Below are 22081 nucleotides of genomic sequence, written 5' to 3'. Positions count from 1 at the left end.
AGTTCAGGAGTAAAAATGTGCTTAACAAATCACCTAATAAGTTGCATGGACTCTCTCCCTCTCTCCCTCCCATCCCGGAGGACCTGAGCCCATGCCTCAGGACTACCTGGCCTGATGACTCCTTGCTGTCCCCAGTCCACCTGGTCGTGCTGCTGCTCCAGTTTCCACTCTTCTGCCTGCGGCTATGGAACCCTGACCTGTTCACCGGACGTGCTACCTTGTCCCAGACCTGCTGTTTTCAACTCTCTCTCTTCCCGCACCTGCTATTTCAACCTCTATGAAAAGCCAAGTGACATTTACTCCTGATGTAATGACCTGTTGCAACCTCACAACCACTATGATTATTATTTGACCCTGCTGGTCATCTATGAACATTTGAACATCTTGGCCTTAATGGCCATGAACTGTTATAATCTCCACCCGGCACAGCCAGATGGGGACTGGCCACCCCTCAGAGCCTGGTTCCTCTCTAGGTTTCTTCCTAGGTTTCTGCCTTTCTAGGGAGTTTTTCCTAGCCACCGTGCTTCTACATCTGCATTGCTTGCTGTTTGGGGTTTTAGGCTGGGTTTCTGTATTGCACTTTGTGACATCTGCTGATGTAAAAAGGGCTTTATAAATAAAAACATTTGATTGATTGATTGATTCCGTGTTCAATAATAGTGGTTAACATGATTTTTGAATAACTACCCCATCTCTGTACCCCACAAATACAAATTATCTGTAAGGTCCCTCAATCAAGTAGTGAATTTCAACCACAAAGACCAGGGAGATTATTCAATGTCTTGCAAAGAAGGGCACAGAGAGGTAGATGTGTAAAAATAAATAAATCCCATTGAGCATGGTGAAGTTATTAATTAGGCTTTGGATGGTGTATCAATACACCCAGTCACTACAAAGATACAGGTGTCCTTCCAAACTCAGTTGCCGGGGAGGAAGGAAACTGCTCAGGGATTTCATCATGAGGCCAATGGTGATTTTAATACAGTTAAAGAGTTTATTGGTTGTGATAGGAGAAAACTGAGGATGGATCAACAACACTGTAGTTACTCCACAATACTAACATAAATGACAGAGTGAAAAGAAGGAAGCCGGTACAGAATAAAAATATTCCAAAACATGCATCCTGTTTGCAGCAAGGCAAGTAATACTGCAAAAACATTTTGTCCTGAATACAAAGCGTTATGTTTGGGGCAAATCCAACATAACACATCACTGAGTACCACTCTTCATATTTTCAAGCATGGTGGTGGTTGCATCATGTTATGGGTATGCTTGTCATCGGCAAGGACTTGGGAGTTTTTTAGGATAAAAAGAAAGAGAATACACCTGTAAGCACAGGAAAATCCTAGAGGGAAAACCTGGTTCAGTCTGCTTTCCAACAGACACTGGGAGACAAATTCACCTTTCAGCAGGACAATAACCTAAAACACAAGGCAAAATCTATACTGGAGTTGTTTACCAAGACAACATTGAATGTTCCTGAGTGGCCTAGTTACAGTTTTGACTTAAATCGGTTGATAATCTATGGAAAGACTTGAAAATGGCTGTCTAGCAATGATCAACAATAAACTTGACAGGGCATGAAGAATTTAAAAAACAATAATGGGCAAATATTGTACAATCCAGGTGTGCAAAGCTCTTAGAGACACCCAAAAAGACTCACAACGGTAATTGCCGCCAAAGTTGCTTCCACAAAGTTTTGACTCAGGGTGTGAATACTTATGTAAAAAATATATTTCATCCCTTTTGAATTCAGGCTGTAACACAAAATGTGTAATAAGTCAAGGGATATGAATACTTTCTGAAGGCACTGTAGTTGCTCTTGCATCGAGACAATGTATGCATTAATCAAAATTAGTTTCATTTCACCAAATAGGCCCAAATATTGTAAAATGGTATTACTTAAAATGCCACTTAAATGTGGGGAGGAAAAGCTGAAAATAGCAACATGGAGAATTAGATCAATGATTTTCTTTGTTTTTCTGCAGTTCTTTGTGATACTGGGAGTAATTTTCCATTGCACTCAGTCGGATTTCTGAGGATGACAAAGAATGCTTCAAATAAACTTCAGTGCAGAGCTACCAGTAAAGAAGTAATACAAATATTTAACTTTTTTGTTCAACAAATAACCTTCAATTCAATAAATTTTCATCTCTCCTATCAAAATTAAGAGAATCAATAAATACATTTACTCAATAAAATTGTATTTTTCAAATGACCTTTTTCAAAAAAGTTTGTATATTTTCCCGTACAGTAATCTGTATTCTTAATTTTTGTTTCCCAAAAAATACCACTGGGGTATATTATGTATCACACCAATTATACAATCAGTGGATGGTTCCTTGGTGAATTACAAGCATCCCTCATTATGATATGTAATTACTATATAATTATGCATCACAGTTATGCAATTATGCTGACCTCTATGGACCCCTACACAAGATGATGAGGGCAACGTACAGTGTACTATCAGAGATTTAGCCTGGTCCTCAACATTTGTAACCGACTCTAAGAGGAGAGAGTGACTGATATAAAGTATCTGAAATGTATCATTTAAGCCCTATGCTCATATGTTTTTTTTAATATGTTGTAAAAAATAAATCATTATAAACTGTAAGCTATAAAAATAGAGAAGGTGCAGTGATGCAGAAACGTTGGTGTTTTACCCAATAAATTACTGGGAGTTTATATATATAGAGTGTGCGACTCTATTTTTATTGCTTATTTTCGCAGTTAGTCAACACCTCTACACTAAATAATTTTCTCTGGGTGTACGCAAGCTCATGCTTTTTATTAAAATAAATCATTATGACAAATCATTCTATGAACAAATCCCTTGAAAATGTGTTAGGCCTATACATGTATTTTTTATTTCATAGCTTTCTGTGGCTATACACAATACATCCAATTTTGGTCAATACAGAATTGTACAGGTCACAAGTGTAGTATTATGTCAATACAGCTGCAAACAACCAGTATCCCTGTTCTCATATTCGTTTAACTCTTCACAACATTTAAAGCATAGTGTTTGAGTCCTCTCTTTTACATCTACACTTGTATCATACACAAATACAAGTGTCAGCACATCCATTTCTCTCACTTCCTTTTCATTATAACGCAAACATTTCTCATCAAAGCCTGTTTTTTAAGATAAAGTAATCACAACAGACACTTTACATTTGGTATTTTTGTCATCTGTCCTCCTCATCCTAAAAACATATCTGACTTTACCAAAACATTACTTTACAGACCAATTAAGGTAACACCAACTCTGTCAGTTCTGATAAATCCCTGGTAGCACATATCAGTATAACTATTGGTAACATTACACCATATAGAATGGTGAAGTAATGTCTGGCTACTACAATTGAAGCTAAATAAAAACAACAACAACAACAAAGAATTGGTCAAGTGTGTTAATGACTATCTATAGATTCATAATTGGATAAATAAATACCATTAGTGTCTGAAATACAATTACAACTAAAGTAGCCACTTTCTCCAGTTCTCGTTACTTAGAATGTTGGAAAAACACTATCCTGATACTATGTCAGGATAAAAGCTGATCACAGAAACAATAGCTGGACGTCAGTGGGTTCATACTGTATGAAGTCATTATTCAGTTCACAAAATATGTAAGAAATAAGGTATAAATAAAAACAAAGCAGCTATCACTGAAGGTACAACTCTCTTTGGCAAAAAGGCAATCTTGTGATTACCAATGATGACATGCAAACTAATAAAAGACCAATGGCAATATGGGTTGATGTAACATTTTCCTCTCTTTGGCTATCTATCCTGCACATTACAAATGTGTCTAACATTTGAATTAAAAAAGATAATTTGAATATTCATAGATCATTACTGAATATGATTTGGGACTAAAAGAAATACATACATCTTCGCCACTAGTCAAGAATATTTATTTTAGTGCAGGACAGAGAGGTGATTGTAGGAGCATTGGAAACAAAGAAACTGTTAATTTCCCAGAATAGTTTCATATCAAAGGTAGAATTATAAGCCCAATATGGCTAAAATCATTTACATAAGTCCAAGAACAGGGAGGATGAGCGGAAGGATGACCAGAGTAGTGTTATGAAACATAGTCCGAGGGGCATGTACATGACTGGTTAAACTGTCCATTGTCTCATTCAATCTGCCTGTGGCTCCTGTTGTCAAATATCATGGACCGCCTCTGTGGCTGATAAAAGCAGCTGGTTGAGGTCTCTAGCCTCTGTCCACTCTTGGGTATTGTCATTTTGTTCCGCAGGGTCACCCCCTCTGGGGTCCTGAGATTATCTGCCATCTCTTTAGAAAATACATCGAGTGCTGATGTTTCAGTTGGACTTCTGATGGGCGAGAGGAGGAGCTTGCCATCATCCCCTAGCGGTGGGTAATCCATGATGGGGAAGGGTGGACTGAACAAGATGAGGCTCTGTGGTCTCTGGCGGTTCCTAAAGGATGGTCTTTGTAGAACAGTAGACCGTTCAGGTCTTGGACAATCAGCAAAGGCCTCTGCATTGGAGGAGTGTTTCCTCCTCAGCACCGGTGGGTCTGAAATAGGTGTGGTTTTATTGGTCTCTGTAGATTTCTCTGCAATAGCCTGCCTTATTTGGGATTTGGGGGCTGGCTCCTTATTCTCCAACTCCTCCTTAAGATCCCTGATAGACGCAAGAAGAGGTACAGTATCTAGTTTCTCTCCCCTGGTTTTTGTGAGTTCTTTCTCTGGTTCCTTTCCTGCAACAGAGCCCTTATTGTGCGTGGGATGAGGTATGTGGCTGTACTGCACCTTTGGGGGGATGACAGGCACTGCTTTGGCCTGGCAAGTCTTTATCATGAAGGCCGTCCTGACAGATGACACACTGACAGGGGCGGAGTTCCGGCGCACAGGGGCCTGACGATCGCTCAGGAACAGTTCCAGTTCCTTTGACAGGCCGTTGGATTTGGTCCCAGACGGGGTCACTGCCCCTCTCTGAATGGAGGACAACTCAGCTGATTCAAGGTTTTGCTGATTGGAAATGTCTCTGATGCATCGAAGTCCTAAATCCCAATTGAGTGAGTAGGGCCTGTGTTTGGAAAAGCTGTTCTGCCCAGTTTTTTCTGAATAAGATGCTTCATAAGATGTCTGTCTGTGAAATCTCTGGGAGGAGGTGGTGTTTTGCTGTGCAGCTGTGCAGCTGTTCCCTCTGTGTGGTCGCATTGGGTCATCACTGACCAGGGTGGTTTTGGAGGGTAAGGGAAGTAGATGTGTGATTTTGGTCTCTGTTTTGCCGCTGCATGCTAGAGAGCTATTTTCTGGGAACACTTCTATGCTCCTAACGGGACATGATCCATTTGTTGGTTTGTCGTCTCTAGATTGAGGAGGAACATTGAGATCTTTGGAGCTCAAACCTTCTCCCACAGAACAAGATGATGACACATCTAGTTTTACAAACAAATCTGTAAATGTGGGTGAATGAAGAGGACTGGTTACCCACTGTTTGGTGGAGCTTAAGACCTCCTCCCAAGGTTCCTCCTCCAGGTCCTCCAATTCAGAGTGTCCTCCACATCCATCCTCATCGTCTTGGTGTGGTAGCCCCAAGGTGTGGGGCCTTTCCTCCAAACATATTGAAAGCCTCTCAATGCCTCCCATGACAACTGACAAAGCATTCTTTCCATCATCATGGGAAAACCCTTTGACCCCATCTTGACTTTTACTTTTCCACGATGGCTCTTTTCCTTTCTCTGCTACAGACATGCCTATGTCTGTTATGTCATCCCCTGGCTGCAAATGTTTTATGACCTGGCTTTGTTGAGTAAAATGTAAACTTGGCTCTGCAAGGTGAGGAACCACAAGTCGTGGCTTGATGCTGATGGGTTTATCTGTTTCTGTGAGCTTAGATTTGGGGGAAATGTGTGGTTTGTTTTCTGTTATATCTGTTGAATCAGCAGCATGTAGAGGTGTATTTTTCATATCTGTGCCAACCATGAAATTGAATGTTTTGTCAAATGGAAATAGTGTGTCTGAGGAGTTCTTTCCTGCTGAATGTGCTACAGTAGAAGCACTCTGATCAGTCAATGCAGGCTTGGCGGGCATCAAAGGCTGTCCCTTATACAATAACGAGTGAGTTGGAAGGCTGCTTCTTCTTTTTGCCTTAATATCCTCACGAGTGTTCTTGGTGGAACAAAAAACAGGCATAAACTCCTCTTCCATAATGTCAAGCTCAGGCTCAGTGATTTTCAGCTCAAGATGGAGTTCACACCATAGTTCTTCCTTGATAGGTAGAGATCCCATATCCTGCAAAACATTAATCACAAACGCCCTAATAAAGCGACAGCCATTGTCATTGTATTATTCTTGGTATATTATATGTGATGAAGCTCAGAGCTAAACTGGAGATTAAACATACCAGTTGTGTCAGTTCTTTTGGCTCATGCTGTGGTGCTGGCTGGTTGTCCAGTTGATTCCCAGGAGATTGCTGTTTCTCTTTATCTTCCTCTCTTGTGTTGGGAGTGGAAGACTGTCTCAGGTCAGATACTTCCACCTTCCCTTGAACCTCTTTCACCTCTCCTTCACTTCCGGAAACTAATAACATAAATAGATATGTAATTATTTTATTAATAGACATTGTTACCATGGATAATGAGGAAGGTTTTCAATCTGAGTGCATGCACACACACAGACTCACAGGCTTTTTTCTATGTTATCAGGTGAAAATGTCCTACCTTCTGGCACCCTTTTGGAAGCTGCCTCCTCTCTGCTCCTCTCCTCTACTGGTCTCGCCTCCTTTTCCAGAGGGGTTGAGCTGCTGTTACTGTAGATACTGCTCTCACTCCCAATTCTGCTCTCTACAAGGGGGTGCTCTCTGTAACTTGAGCCGCCACTGCTATCACTCTGCTCTGACTGGGAGGTCTCTCTGCTGGGTTTCAGGGCAGCTGCAGCAGGCCTCTCTTTCCCTGTTGCCCTGCAGGGGGTGCTGTTGGAGCTGATGACTGCAGACACTCTCAGGGGCACGGACACAGCAAAGGGCTCTGATATGTTGAGAGCCTTGCGCTGATGCCTAGGGGAGGACTCTGGGAAGAGGCTTCCTGGGAAGGAGGGCCTGGATGTGCTGCTGTGGGTGGAGCCAGAATACAGCATCCTCCTGTTCTTAGGAGAGGTGGGCTGGCAGCTGCTGAGGTCATCGCCTTTGAAAACCTTCAGTTGTTCAGGTAGAGCCTTCTGTTGTGGTGGTGAGACGCTTGGAGAGCCCCTTCTCTTCATTTTAGGGCTGCTGCAACCTGTGGCCTCACTCGATTTCTTCATCTCAAACTCCCACCTCTGGTGTTCACTGAGGTCATAAAGCGAGTCAGATCCAAGTGTTCTGGATTTTATGCCTGGTGCAAAGAAACCGTTGGCCTCGCCTGCTGAGTTGAAATTTCCTGCCTTGTCATCATCTGTGTGTTGGAAATAAAATGTGAAACTAATTGTTAGATACACATCTTCTCAGCCTTATTTACAGAGCAAATGCTACAATGAAGAATTGTTTAAAAGAGAGAACTGCTGTGAGTAGATTTCACGATGACGAAAGTATTTTGTATGCAATGTAGTGCATTCAGCCCCACCTGTTGGCAGAGAGCACAAAGAGTCCATGCTTCTAGCTGGTCGGATAGCTGCCTTTTCTGTGAATGAAGAATGCAGTCATGGGGTAAATCCATTTGAATAAATAAAAAAATTGACAGCATCCCTTTTGATTGAAACAAAACTTTCCAGACATGTTTGCCCATGGATGAAGTGGTCATAAAGTGACTTTTTGGATCTGAATGCCAAAGCATTTAGGAGATAGAGGTGCTCAAAGTTAACCCACTTTGCATACCCCACCCCACGGGGGGTCTGGGGGTCCTCCCATTATTTGGGGCATCTAAAGCTCATTTCCTGCATTTCTACTAAATCTAATATGACCCATGACCCTTCTAGACGTCTCTATTTAGAAAAAACAAATGCCCACAGTCATCAAGCTAGGTAAGAGATCATTATCAAATATGTTTAAGTGATTGATAAGACTGAACTAATAATCAATATTGTGTTGCACCTTTAACCAATAGCCTAACAAATGAACAACTCTTACAAATAAATTACAAATACTTTTGATTGCCTTTATTAAGACATCCTCTATCAAATTTCAGCCAGACCGCCCAGCTGCCCTGAGCCACCTGCACGACAGACCCCCACCAGTCTAGTCAATAACTCAACTCTCTCCCCAACACAGCTTCCTTCCCATCTTTTTTTTATGTCTCAAGGGAAAGGTTTGGAAAACAAAAGTTTGATAAAACAACACATACACCTACACATTAACACACAGAAACAGTACACCCTCCATATAATTCATATCATAGGCCTAAAAGTACTGTAGAGCTATTTTTACTTGCACACAATATAGCTGGGTCACCCCGTCCTGACCCTAGCGGTACACGACCCTGCAGCAACCCAACACACCCCATTCAGCTTTAGGATCTTGGCCAGAGTGACAACCAACAGTACGGCAGACCCCCAGGGCCAGGACTGAGCAGCCCAGCAGCTAAGGATTGCCTAAATAGGTATCTCCCCTGACATGGGCATGTTTTCAATTTAGACTCCTTTTGTCGTACAGTATTCCATATAAGGCATCCAGACGTTATGAAAGTTGCACAGTATACCTACCCTTAATCTTGTAATAAATAAAATCTAATGATACATAACTCAACATTTCTTCCATCCATTGTGGGAGGATAACCAACCTTCCAATTAATGGGAATGCATTTCTTAGCCGCTATAAATGGTAGGTTACACAGTTTCTTCTGAAAACAGTCTCCAGTATCAACATTTCCAAGCAAACAAAAACAGGGAGAAGGGAGAATATGTAGACATGGTGAGATAAAAGAACATACTCTTTGCCAGAATTCAGCCAGCCTTCACAAGATCATAACATGTGCAAATACAATACCAGTCAAAAGTTGGACACACCTACTCATTCCAGGGTTTTTCTTTATTTTTACTATTTTCTACATTGTAGAATAATAGTGAAGACATCAAAACTATGAAATAACACCTATGGAATCATGTAGTAACCAAAAAAGTGTTAAACTAATCAAAATAGATTTTATATTTGAGATTCTTCAAAGTAGCCACCCTTTGCCTTGATGACAGCTTTGCACACTCTTGGCATTCTCTCAACCAGCTTCATGAGGTAGTCACCTGGAATGCATTTCAATTAACAGGTGTGCCTTGTTAAAAGTTAATTTGTGGAATTTCTTTCCTTCTGAATGCATTTGAACCAATCAGTTGTCTTGTGACAAGGTAGGGGTGGTATACAGAAGATAGCCCTTTTTGGTAAAAGACCAAGTCCATATTATGGCAAGAACTGCTCAAATAAGCAAAGAGAAACGACAGTCCATCATTACTTTGAGACATGAAGGTCAGTCAGTACGGAAAATGTCAAGAACTTTGAAAGTTTCTTCAAGTGCAGTCGCAAAAAAAAGCGCTATGATGAAACTGGCTCTCATGAGGACCGCCACAGGAAAGGAAGTCCCAGAGTTACCTCTGCTGCAGAGGATAAGTTCATTAGAGTTACCAGCCTCAGAAATTGCAGCCCAAATAAATGCTTCAGAGAGTTCAAGTAACACATCTCAACATCAACTGTTCAGAGGAGACTGTGTGAATCAGGACTTCATGGTCGAATTGCTGCAAAGAAACCACTACTAAAGTATGAAAAAATATATATATGTAAGTCGCTCTGGATAAGAGCGTCTACTAAATGACTAAAATGTAAATATAAAGGACACCAATAATAAGAAGAGACTTGCTTGGGCCAAGAAACACGAGCAATGGACATTAGACCGGTGGAAATCTGTCCTTTGGTCTGATGAGTCCAAATTTGAGATTTCTGGTTCCAACCGCCGTGTCTTTGTGAGACGCAGAGTAGGTGAACGGATGATCTCCGCATGTGTAGTTCCCACCGTGAAGCATGGAGGAGGAGGTGTGATGGTGCTTTGCTGGTGACACTGTCAATGATTTATTTAGAATTCAAGGCCCATTTAACCAGCATGGCTACCACAGCATTCTGCAGCGATACGCCATCCCATCTGGTTTGCGCTTAGTGGGACTATCACTTGTTTTTCATCAGGACAATGACCCAACACACCTCCAGGCTGTGTAAGAGCTATTTGACCAAGAAGGAGAGTGATGGAGTGCTGCATCAGATGACCTGGCCTCCACAATCACCCGACCTCAACCCAATTGAGATGGTTTGGGATGAGTTGGACCGCAGAGTGAAGGAAAAGCAGCCAACAAGTGCTCAGCATATGTGGGAACTCAACCAGGTGAAGCTGGTTGAGAGAATGCCAAGAGTGTGCAAAGCTGTCATCAAGGCAAAGGGGGGCTACTTTGAAGAATCTAAAATCTAAAATATATTTTGATTTGTTTAACACTTTTTTGTGTTATGTGTTATTTCATAGTTTTGATGTCTTCACTATATTCTACAATGTAGAAAATAGTAAAAATAAAGAAAAACCCTGGAATGAGTAGGTGTGTCCAAACTTTTGACTGGTACTGTATGTCCCCTTTTGTGGTTTACACCTCAAACATTAGAATTACATTTCTGAGTGCATGATATTCAGTTTCATTGGCATATACTATGTTCTATGGATGGTCTTAAACTGCAGTGATTTATGTCTGAGATTATATGAACATGACTGGGCATTCTAACATATCTGTATCCATTCATCCATTCAGTGTCTCCCAGGTCTTCCTCACATTTTAGTTTTACATGTTTTGTGTCATCGGGAAAAGCCTCTATCAACCCTTGATACAATTTGGAAATCAACTTAATAGTTTCAATATTTGAAGCTTCTTGCTTGTCCAGTGTTTGCTGAACTGAGAGAATAAAGTGTTGCATCTGCAAAAGTTCACCTCTGCACCGTCACAGACTGGTCTTCCCTGGCTGCCTGACCCTGCTGAGACCCCTGTCACCATCTGATCCTGCTCAGAATAATTACCTTGGTGTACATTTATACATTACATTATCCATGAATAGAATCAATGGTTAAATAATTGAAATGACCATTATTCCCAGATCCCAGACTGTAGCCTACCCATCAACTTAAGGTGGAACTTTGTATCCATTTACTGATTGTTATAATATACTGCAAAATTCACATGAGCTCCGTAGACTGGTCTTCACTGCCTGTGTGACCCTTCAGGGACACCTGTCACCATCTGATCCTGCTAAGACATGATGAGCATAGTGTTGTGTACTGACTGTGCACCATGACAGTGAAGACTGTAGAGCTGTTTATACCGTGTCAGTGTGAAACATTAGCTAACGTAACATGTCAGTTACACTACTAGCTCAGCACTGGGAATAAATACTTTTTCTCTGTCAAACAGCAGTTACCTTGCCAGCTAGATCAGTCAACTAAAGAGTAGCCAGTTTCTGCTCTGCTTGCTTGTAAAACGAAAGCAGGACACAGACAGCAGCTGCCTCTGTTCATCTCTCCTGTGCTGGTCCTATACGGCAGCCTTTCAGAAGCTATGCCTGTCCTCATGCTCTGCTCTGTGGTGTCCGTGTGGTCCTAAATCCAGCTGGCTGAAACCGGAAAACAGACTACCAGACCGCTCTGAGGCGTCCGCATGGTCCTAAAGCACACAGGTGCAGCGTTTTGTATCACAGTGCAATGATAAAACTGGGGGGGGGGGGGGGGGGCGAAAATGCAATCCCTAGTGAATGTTGCGCCCCTGCCCCACCATACCATGAGACATCCATGTCTTCATCACTTCATCACTTACTTTTTTTTCTTCCATATTCACATATGTTGTAGCTTAGGCCCTACTTTCCATAATATAAGGTATTTGTGTTGTGTCCTTGATCGGTTGAGACACAACATGCTCTTGAATACAGGGTGGGTGTCATTTCAATCATAGAAATATAATTAATAGAATGGACCTATCCCTTCAGACCTCTGCAATTTAGCTGGTACACAATTGACATTTAAATTTAATTGAAATGTTAACTTCTAATTACTACCACAAAGATGGCTGCCTGTCCACCCATTGTCGAATGTCAACTGAAATGGTAAGGTCTATTCTATGATCTATATTTCTATGATTTCAATAGGTTTCATATGGAGGATTGACAGTATAATTTAAAACAACAAATATTCCCATTCAAGTCAACATTCTCTGACCATCTTTGTGGTACTATTTGAAAGTAGAATTTTCAATTTTAGTACATTTATCTGCCAAAACATGACACTCACCCTGTAATCAAGAGCATGTTGTGTCTCAACCAATGGCAGGCACAACATAAAAAAGTCAGATGATGTAAAATAGGGTCTAAGCTACAATATGTGCAAATATGAAAGATTTTTTAGATAATTGATGTTTAAAGTAAAAAAAATGACAATATTTATTTAAAAGCATTTTTCTCAAGAAATTATAAAATAGTTTGACAACCCTGTGTGTATGCTTTTAAATCATATCAATCTCAACCGTTTATCTTTTCCAGTGATGAAGACATGGAGGTCTCATGGTATGGTGGGGTTTACAAAATAGGTCAACTTTGAGCACCTTTATCTCTTGAATGTTTTGGTATTCAGGTCCCTTTCTGAGCCCTTCTACAATGACAAATAGTATAGAAGGTTTTGTTCAAATCAAAAAGGGGTGCTGTCAAAAAGTGATTGAATTCAAATGGATTTACCCGATGTTATTTTATTCTGTATCAGGCACGTACACAGATAGGGGATTACTTGTGCCTGAGCACCTGCCCCTTTGCCCTCCCACTCGTAGTGTTATAATTATATATATTTTTTGTATACAGTTTTTGTTGTTATTGTTCTGAACCCACTGCCCGCAAATCGTCGTGACGTCTCAAGTTCGCCAACCCCCACCACATTCATTGGTTGGTTGTGCCTGTTGGTCTGCCCTGTACGCCGGTTGCGCCTGTTCCCTAGTCTGGCCTGTATGAGATTGTGCGCGCCCGGTATCCAAACCTGCATGGCTTAAGATGCGGTCACCTGTCGAGTGTGTGTAGCAAGCACAGGAGGCTGGTGGCACCTTAATTGGGGAGGAAGGGCTCGTGGTAATGGCTGGAGCAGAATCAGTGGAATGGTATTAAATACATCAAACACATGGTTTGATGCCATTCCATTCACTCAATTCCAGCCATTATTAAGAGCCGTCCTCCCCTCAGCAGCCTCCACTGGTAGCAAGCTACCTAGTTTAAATGTCAACAGTACTGCCACAGTGGCTGCAGCATAACTCCCGAGTGGCGCAGTGGTCTAAGGCACTGCATCGCAGTGCTAGCTGTGCCACTAGAGATCCTGGTTTGTATCCAGGCTCTGTCGTAGCCGGCCGCGACCGGGAGACCCCATGAGGCGGCGCACAATTGGCCCAGCATCGTCCAGGGTAGGGGAGGGAATGGCCGGCAGGGATGTAGCTCAGTTGGTGGGGCATGGCGTTTGCAACGCCAGGGTTGTGGGTTCGATTCCCACGGGGGGCCAGTATGAAAAATATATATATATATAATGTATGCACTCACTAACTGTAAGTCGCTCTGGATAAGAGGCAGCAGCAACACAGGTAGTCTAGACTCTTGCTAACCACCATATACTAAAATATACACACAAGCCACTAGCCAGCCATGCTGTATATCATGAGTTAAAAGATTCTGAATATTAAATTATGAAGTTATTATTTAAGAGCATTGAAGACAAATCAAAATCAGTAAAAAATAAAATATGGAGCTAGCTAAAAAGCAGATTTACATGAATCATCAATGATCAGCTGATAGCCCAACCTCTTTACCCGATGTCAGTCATGCCTTTAGGAGGCACTTTAACTAGCTTGCTTACAATTTGTGATGATGAGTGTTGTTGCAGAAATAAATAGGCCTATGCAACAACAACAAAAAAGTACAAAATTGCTACAGAGGCAGTTAGTAGGCTATGTTATGAATTTCGAGACATGAATTTTGAGTATTTTATCCCCTTCATTTTGAGAACCTGCTCAAAATATGCACAGCCCTGTTCTGTTAATATCAATTATTTCAAGTAGAATGTTCATTTCTGTGATATTCATTTTCATTTGATCATTCACTATATCAAGGTTGAAATAAAATATGTAGGGGAGAGTGGGGTAAGTTGAGCCAAAGGTTTAGTTAAGCCACCCCTTGTTTCTACGAAACCATACATAAGATCCATCATGTGACCAAATATTTAGGAAGAGGCCATCATTTCATGGAGTCTGTGAAGGAAGAAACCACATGGAAAAAGTGGTAAGCAAGTTAGGTCCCAAAAACAGATTTTCACAAAGTTTAATACATTTATTGGTTATAGGTTTCATGATGCTTGTATCTAAACCAAAGTAGATAGCTGTAAGATTGTTTTGTACATCAGTTGGGGTCTCTATAAGCTACAATATGAGGTCCTAAACCTATCGTGAAAATGCATCCTTGTAGCATGGGGTAAGTTGAGCCAATGGCCACCATACCCCATACAAATGATTACATTTTGTCCGTTGTATGTATAATATGCATAGTATTTTTGCAATGTATCATGCATATGAACTCAAGATAGTGCAGACATCATCATGCCCTGTGTATACAAATGTAAAACAAGCAGAGGTCTAGCCCCCCTTGAGGTTCTTGAGAGAGCAGCCAAGGAAGTAAGAGAAGGGAAGAAGTCCATTTGAGCAGAAGCAAGGGACGAAAAAATAGACTGAATGACATTGAAGAGGTACATTGACAAAAAAACAAAAAAACATGTACTGTACCTGTGCGAAAGAGAGGCTATGATAGAGTAGCAGAGGAACACAAGATCTTATCTGATGACATGGAGTCTGAGCTTGCTAAACATATCAAGAATCTCGAGGACCAGTTTCATGGGATTAGTAGCCTCAAATGCAGAGAACTTGCCTACGAATTGGCACATCGAAATAACATCCCTGTCCCAGACAACTGGTCAAGAAATGGAAGGGTAAGTCATATTTAACAGAGAGATCCATATCTGAATGTAGGCATACATTTAAGATATACTGTACAATATACCACACCCCTATTCCATGAATTAAACTTTGACCTACCTGTAGACTTGTTTAAGACTACCAAGAACCAACCTGATTTAGCCTACTGCAGTAAATTGTTAAAGCGCATTTACCTGTGATGTTCTGTGTTCTCATGAACACGCTCCCATTCCGGCTCAGTTTCCCCTTAGAGTCTGTCACAGACTTGCCCAAGTTGAAGATGGACTTCCACTTTTTGGATTTCCCAGAAAACTTTCTTCTGACAGAAAAGGAGAAACACTTGTGAACAATATGGCCTGTTTGGTTTTAAAAGCAGCATGTACAGCAAAACAATGCACTAACAATAGGGATTTGCCAGGCACTGTACTGCATACTCTGTACAGTGTATGGGTTATTGTATACTACAGTATGTTTGATCAGGTATTTTTTTATTCATGTTTTCACTGCCAAATGTATCCAGGTGCCTGACAGCCCAGAGGATTTGTGAATTAAGCATGTTTGTTGAGTATACTAAATAAATCAGTCAGTTGAATCCTCATCCATCTCACTTGCTATCCGATATGTCTATGACAGTATGGTACAGTGTTGCAGTGCTGGTATCTGGAAGACTGTTCTCCCGTTGTCGCTCTTTCCGTGCTGGGTGGTTAGGGCTCAGGGAGCGAGCCTGGGCCTCCTCCAGGCTCATCAGTTTCATTGGCCCACCCTGGCCACTGATAGGCAGAGTAGCATACTTCTCCCCACACATCAAACTGGGTCCTGTAATAATACATTGTGTAGGTTTTTACTTTTGGCATGACAATAAATAAAATCCGTTATCCAATGGCCACAGAAATGACACAAGCAAGAGGGCAACATTCATGAAATCTCTAAATGCACACATTGGACACTTTCAAACATTGTGACATGCATACCTTTAGGTGTTATTGGTGCAGCTGCATGGTTGAAGATCTGCTCAGTGTGATTTAAAATGAACTCAACCACTGACTGCTGTACCCGCACCTCCAGGAAAGCCATGTCCCCATTGCAGGATGCAACTTCAATATCTTTAGAGCTACAAAACACAAAGCCAAGAGAGAAAGTATAACTCAAACCAAACGTAGTTATCACATAACTGTTTTACTATGTTCTTGGATAAAGTGATATAGGTTTCTGTACAATATGTGCAGAGCTCACCGCAACAGATTTGGAGCCCACACCAAGGCCAGGTTGCGGGTGTGCATGTTAGTCTGGGGGCTTAAAGTGGCCAGGTGGGACAAATGCTTGGTAAGATATTCCAGAGTCCTGAAGAGAGAGGACACACACTTTCTTTTAGCTTATTAACCACATATAAGCATTGGAAAGGTCCTTTACAGGGGCAACAAAGGTCTGAAGTGAGTCTTACCTAAAGTGGGGGATTGGTAGCTCTTTGATGACGCCCTGGATACGCTGTAGTCTTTCATGATCCTCCTGGACTGAGACGGCTTCCTACACAGTAGAAGACGAAGTCAAGTATTATCAGTGCTGCACATCATTCTTTCTTTGAATGCGCCACCGTATTAAATGACTAATTTCTCATGTAAATCAAACAGGGATTGTTGTGACCAAAGTGGACACAGTACATATACATTACAGATGTTTTGCACATTACAGATACATTACAGATGTTTTGCACATTACAGATACATTACAGATGTTTTGCACATTACAGATACATTATAGATGTGTTGTACTGAATCCCTTGCACTGGCTCTATGCACACTCACTAGACTCTACCCACACACTCACACATACTACACTGACACTCCAACACACACACACACACACACATGCATATTGATGCCACACACACTCACACATAGACACACTTTCACACTTTACATACGCTGCTGCTACTCTGTTTATTATATATCCTGATTACCTAGTCACTTTTACCCCTACCTACATATACATATTACCTCAACTACCTCGTACCCCTGCATGTACAGTACATATTGTATTACCTCAATTACCTCAACTACCTTACCCCTGCACATTGACTCTGTACTGGGGCTCCTTGTATATAGCCTCATTATTGTTTTTATTGTGTTACTATTTTCTTTTTTCTTTAGCAAATATTTGTCTTACTTTTTAACTCTGCACTGTTGGGAATGGGCTCTTAATTAAGCATTTCACTGTAAAGTCTACACCTGTTGTATTCGGCGCATGTGACCAATAACATTTGATTTGGATTTGATTTTGATAGGTAGAAACCCTGCCTCTTTGAACAGTACTCACAGTGAATTTCTTGTAAAGCTCATAAGTGAGTAGAGGATTGGGTAGCTCCCTGAAGTACAGCTTGCATAAGGAGCCCACACAGTGGATATCCTGGAGGTACATTTCCTTTGTGAGGTCAGGGCACAACTCAGCGCAAAATTCCTGTCTGTAAGTAAGCACACAAACACATGGGTATCAATACAGCTGAAGGTGTATGATGCTTCCACACTCCTCTAGTATGTGTAGGCAGTTTTGTAAGATTGAAATGTAGCCTGCTAATGGTTTATATTGAATAAACTAAAGTTGTACAACATGATATATCCATAATGGCCTAAATCTATAAACGTACTACTCAAACATGCTTAGTATAGAGCCCAAACTGCAATTTTGACTTCCCTGTCAAAATACTTTTGGAAGGCACAGTATGTGGTTAAAATAGTTACCTGAGTCGCTGGATATTGGAGGTGACCCCTGAGAGTCTGTATATCCCATCCACAACGCCATGTTTCTCAATGAACTCTGCACACGTCTTTAAAACTTGAGGAACTGCAAAAAGAAGAAAAACAAATATTGTTTCAACCATCGATTCGACATGAAAAGACACACACACATGGCAAACCAAATAAAAACATTTTGGGGGTCCAGTCTTGAGAAGTGAAGGTCAGCATATAATAGGGTGGTCATATTAAACTGTAATTGATGTTGTAATGAAGGTATTTGAATAAGCTGTTATTTATGAGAGAAATTATAATATACAAAGTTACGTGTCTTTAGGTGTTCTGTAAGAGGCAACATTCTCGTTTTAGTAGAAATTATGTTCAACTGAATATCTTTCATTATATTATTTTTAAATGTAATGCCATGTCTACAATCTAGGGAGGTGGATGGAAAACGTGGCAACTTGGGTTTTAGCAGTTGGGAAAATACTGGCATTCCATTTCAACTGCTGACATGAAGCAGAAAGAGGAAGGACAGAGAGTGCCTCTATGAACTGGACAGGGTCAGTTTAATGCTGTAAGTGCTATAAACAGAGTCAGAATCTGGATCTTTGGCTCATTCTTTGAGACAACCCTTTTTTCCATGGCAGAAAAGGACAGAGAAGCGTGAGGAGGATAGTTCGGGAGAAACCAATTGTCATTAGTATAAATTGTATTAGTACTTATTCTTCTTTTAAATCCCACTAAACATACTTTACGCTGTAGCTTGGCTTTGTATTCCATAGGGTTGCTGATTGTTAAGAAGGTGGAATTTCACAGGAAGTTAAAAATGGTTTGTTTGTTTCAGAGGAAGGTTGACACACCCAATCCTTGCAGCTGGTAATACTTGCGACACTTCCTCTAATAGAAAATGGCCTTTCAAATGTTACCACCCAATTCTCTATTGCTTTCCAAACTGTAATGTCTCTATTTTTAAAATATGTTATCTATGATGCTGTATTCGAGAGGAGTGTAGGGTTGCTTTCCACACTAATGAATACTTGTAAATCAAAGAACATCTTTATAATACATTTCAACTGGAAATGAAAAATGTATAGCTCCGCTTTTGCACAGTATGGCATAGACTACATCAGTTAGTGTCCCTCCTTGCTATGCTAAAATAAAAACCATAGGATATAGCTCACTTATTTTTGCTGAAGTTGTTCCACTCTGGACTGAAATCAGCAAGCCAATGTATGCAAGAACCTTAGAAGAGAAATACACAGTGCGCAATGTTCCTGTAAGCTCCTCTATCCCTCAAGTAAAGCACTTGAGACTCAAAGCTCAACTAATTTAAGCTAAATAGACCTTCCCACTTTGCTACCAGGCATTTCCACTTCACAGATACACTAGATGAGGCACTTCCCAGAACTCTTTACAAAGGTATAAGGAACCATCTGGCCAGTGCCACAGTGACTGTGGATCATTTCACATTTTAGCCACACAATGACAAGCATGGAGGTCAATCTCTCGTGTCCCCAGAGAATGCAGAGCTATTGTATGTTATACAACAACTTATAGTGGCATAGATCAATGTCAGTTTACAGATTGTTTCCCTCGTTTTCAGACTCTTAACATATCTCATGAACAACACAACTAAACCTGAAAAATAAATCAATAAGCACACAGACATGATTATATTATTCATATGCAGCTGAACATTAGCCAAGCAAAACGAAAACAATTCATTCCATCTTTGGAGTTTTGAAACGTACTGCCCAGAGGTTACCCAGGGCAGTATGAATGAAAGTCTGTTCTCCCACATGAAGCTTGCTTAGTGACTACACATCTGAACAGACACTCTCAGTGACATGCCTGTGGTCAAAATGGTGGCTGGTCTGAACGGGATTTGAGTCACCATGACTTTTGAGTATTTGCTCAGAACGAAAACTCCTGCTTGCCTAGAAATCTTCTTGCGGATTCAAAAGGAATCCAAGAATACGGCTTATTGAATAAGATGCTGTTGATTGTTAAATCAAATAACATCCTCGTAGGTAAATTGTCTGTGTAAATGAAGTAATTATACACATCCTTTCTCTTCCCTGTCTAGGGTCAGCCAGAGTTAGTGACATTTCAGCCACCTCAATACCAACTCAACAACAGCTGATATCTCAAAGTGCCATGTCAACTAAATCAGATATCATAAGCCACTCGTAATTATATATGCCATTTGACAAATAAAAACTAAAAGTATCATCATATTAACCATATACAGTAAATTATACTTTCTCCCCCTGTAGCAGAGAAAAATTTGTATTGTGTAACAAAGATCTACTGTATCAAATCAGTTACATCTGTTCATCTGTTAAATCGGTTAAATCTGTTCAAGGTAAAGGTTTCCAAGTCACATCACATTACCTCACTTCATATTACAATTTGACCTCCATTCAAATACTGGATAAACACACCCATCCTCAATTGTTTTCTAAAATATGATCTGTTGGCTGATACTCCCCCCTGTGAGCAGTGTTGCCCACCCAGAATCCTCAGACAGAGAGCCAGACACAGGCCTCTTGGTGGGCAGGGGAAGTTGACAAAAAGACTATGAGCCACACCCTAACTCACAAATCCCCTATTTAAAACTCTGTGGGAGCCTAAAGGACTTAATGGAATGTAAAACAGATGTACATTAATGTCCATATTGCAATATACATCTGTGTCACAGACCTGAATAAACTACATCATCTAGTGTACAACTGTTAAAAACAGCATGGATCTTTCCTAACCAATTTCACACAAAGTTTACAAAATCATCCAAAGCAAAGAGGTTTAACATTATTTTCCCAAAATATATGGGGTTAAATAATCTAATTCTGAATTCTCCTAAAACCTTAGAGGTGTTCCATACTGAACATATATAGATAATTCAACTGCACCATTACACATCCTGTCGCAAACAGTCATCAACATTGTAATAGCTAAATAAATACAAATCTAGACTAAGTTGTTAAATTGTTACCCGTTTTGTCTAAAAACAACTTTTCCCAATGTAGGTAGATTTTTTCTAAATGATCGCACTGTGTTAATATTTTTGTAATTATCATAACTATTATTATGATTATTTGTTGTTTATTTGGTTAATACTACGTCTAATAAATCTGTAAACATATTGACAATCCCCTCAATAACTCTAGTACATGTTGAATAATGGGCCAATAATTAGGCTCTGTTGCTGTGTAACTCTGGTCATTATTATGGGACATGATGAAATGTGCTGAAATGTGCTAGAAAAGGGAAGCAGCGGGAAAGGGAAGCAACATAATAAACATTGAAAGAAACAAGTTTACCGTCTTGTCCTGAATTCTGTAGATGTTCTGTCAAGTCACAGCCGAATGCATTCTCACTTCCTTTCTTTTTGGACCTCTGCTTGGCTCCTTTATTCTTCATCTGGATCCAGTTAGTAGTCCAGGAGTTCAGAACAAACAAATCCTCAAATACACAACCATGATCCAACAGACCCTGGGAAAGGGGTGAGATGTATCCTAAAAGTGAAAACCATACAAACCTCCCAAAAAGGATTCATCCACTCACATCTTGACCAACCACACTAACAGTGTGGGAGACTGAAAAGTCCTTGTGAGGAGAATAAAGCAGACGTCACTTTTCTGTCAGATTTTTAGTGCTTTATACATTTCCAATCAATCTTACAAAAATGAATGGGAAAACCCCTTGTCAGTTATAATTGTAAAATGTGGATTGGGAATGGCAGTCCTCTGAAGTGATTTATCTCAGGAGGATTTGTAGAAACAGCACCAGAATTAGTTGGTTTCCTGTTGGCGTTTTTTTACTCAGTGTTCCTCTGCCTTTTTTCTCTTCTCCTCTCGTCCACACAATCTCCCTGTTCTTTGGCTCCTCTGTATCTGAGGAAATGTACCCAGTGAGGCGCAGGAATATTGTTTCTGTGTTTGTTTCTTTATCCTTCTGCTTCCAGTTTTCCATGTTTCGAAGGTCATGGTAGTTGTGGCACTGGCGTGGCATGGAGGTTTGAAGGGGAGGGAAGTGAAGTCAGGGGAGGGGAATAGCTGACTGCTGTTTCTCCTCTGGTTTAGAGATTACTGACCCCTTTTATCCACACATTTTTATTTTTTTGCCGTGGTCCTAACAGGAAATCTGCTCTCTGCCTTCCTGAATGCTCCCAAAGTACACAATTTCCTGTACAGAGAGCCTTGTTTGGAAAACAAAAACAGACTGGTTCTTAAGGAAGAGGGAAGTGGGGGGAGAGTGAAATGAGGGCTTGAAGGGCGCAGATGGGAAAACTGGGAAAAAGGACACATGGTTCTTGTTACTGACTGCTTAGCAGTTTAATCCTTTTCCCTCTAAAGCAGACTGAAGCTCCAACCACGTGTTTGAAGCACACTTG

General features: G+C 40.7%; 1 protein-coding gene across 2 annotated transcripts; it reads right to left on the bottom strand.

Annotated features, from left to right (window-relative positions):
- Positions 1 to 2770: 2770 nt before the first annotated feature.
- Positions 2771 to 21760, bottom strand: LOC311142759 (rho GTPase-activating protein 31-like). 2 transcript variants are annotated; one of them, XM_084178430.1, is made up of 12 exons: positions 21009 to 21760; positions 17689 to 17791; positions 17267 to 17411; positions 16395 to 16477; positions 16187 to 16294; positions 15925 to 16064; positions 15562 to 15769; positions 15148 to 15272; positions 7585 to 7641; positions 6706 to 7416; positions 6390 to 6565; positions 2771 to 6277 (listed from the first exon to the last, which is right to left on the bottom strand). In XM_084178430.1, exons 1-12 carry the CDS (start codon positions 21106 to 21108, stop codon positions 4148 to 4150), a joined length of 4086 nt encoding a protein of 1361 aa, XP_084034556.1. In that variant the 5' UTR covers positions 21109 to 21760; the 3' UTR covers positions 2771 to 4147. The 2 variants fall into 2 exon arrangements, with proteins under 2 accessions (XP_084034556.1, XP_084034557.1); XM_084178431.1 differs by having other exon boundaries at positions 15148 to 15269.
- Positions 21761 to 22081: the final 321 nt, after the last annotated feature.

This window comes from Coregonus lavaretus (assembly GCF_964263955.1).
Source record: "Coregonus lavaretus genome assembly, chromosome: 15".
Classification (NCBI taxonomy): domain Eukaryota; kingdom Metazoa; phylum Chordata; class Actinopteri; order Salmoniformes; family Salmonidae; genus Coregonus; species Coregonus lavaretus.
Note: the sequence above shows the minus strand (reverse complement) of the source record. Positions and strands in the feature narration are given on the sequence as shown.

Coding starts and splice junctions, on each gene's coding strand:
- LOC311142759 (XM_084178430.1), bottom strand. CDS start 21,108: ATGAAGAATAAAGGAGCCAAGCAGAGGTCCAAAAAGAAAGGAAGTGAG. Junction 17,412..17,688: donor TCCAATATCCAGCGACTCAG/GTAACTATTTTA, acceptor GCTTACTTACAG/ACAGGAATTTTGCGCTGAGT. Junction 7,642..15,147: donor GAGAACACAGAACATCACAG/GTAAATGCGCTT, acceptor CTTCATTCACAG/AAAAGGCAGCTATCCGACCA.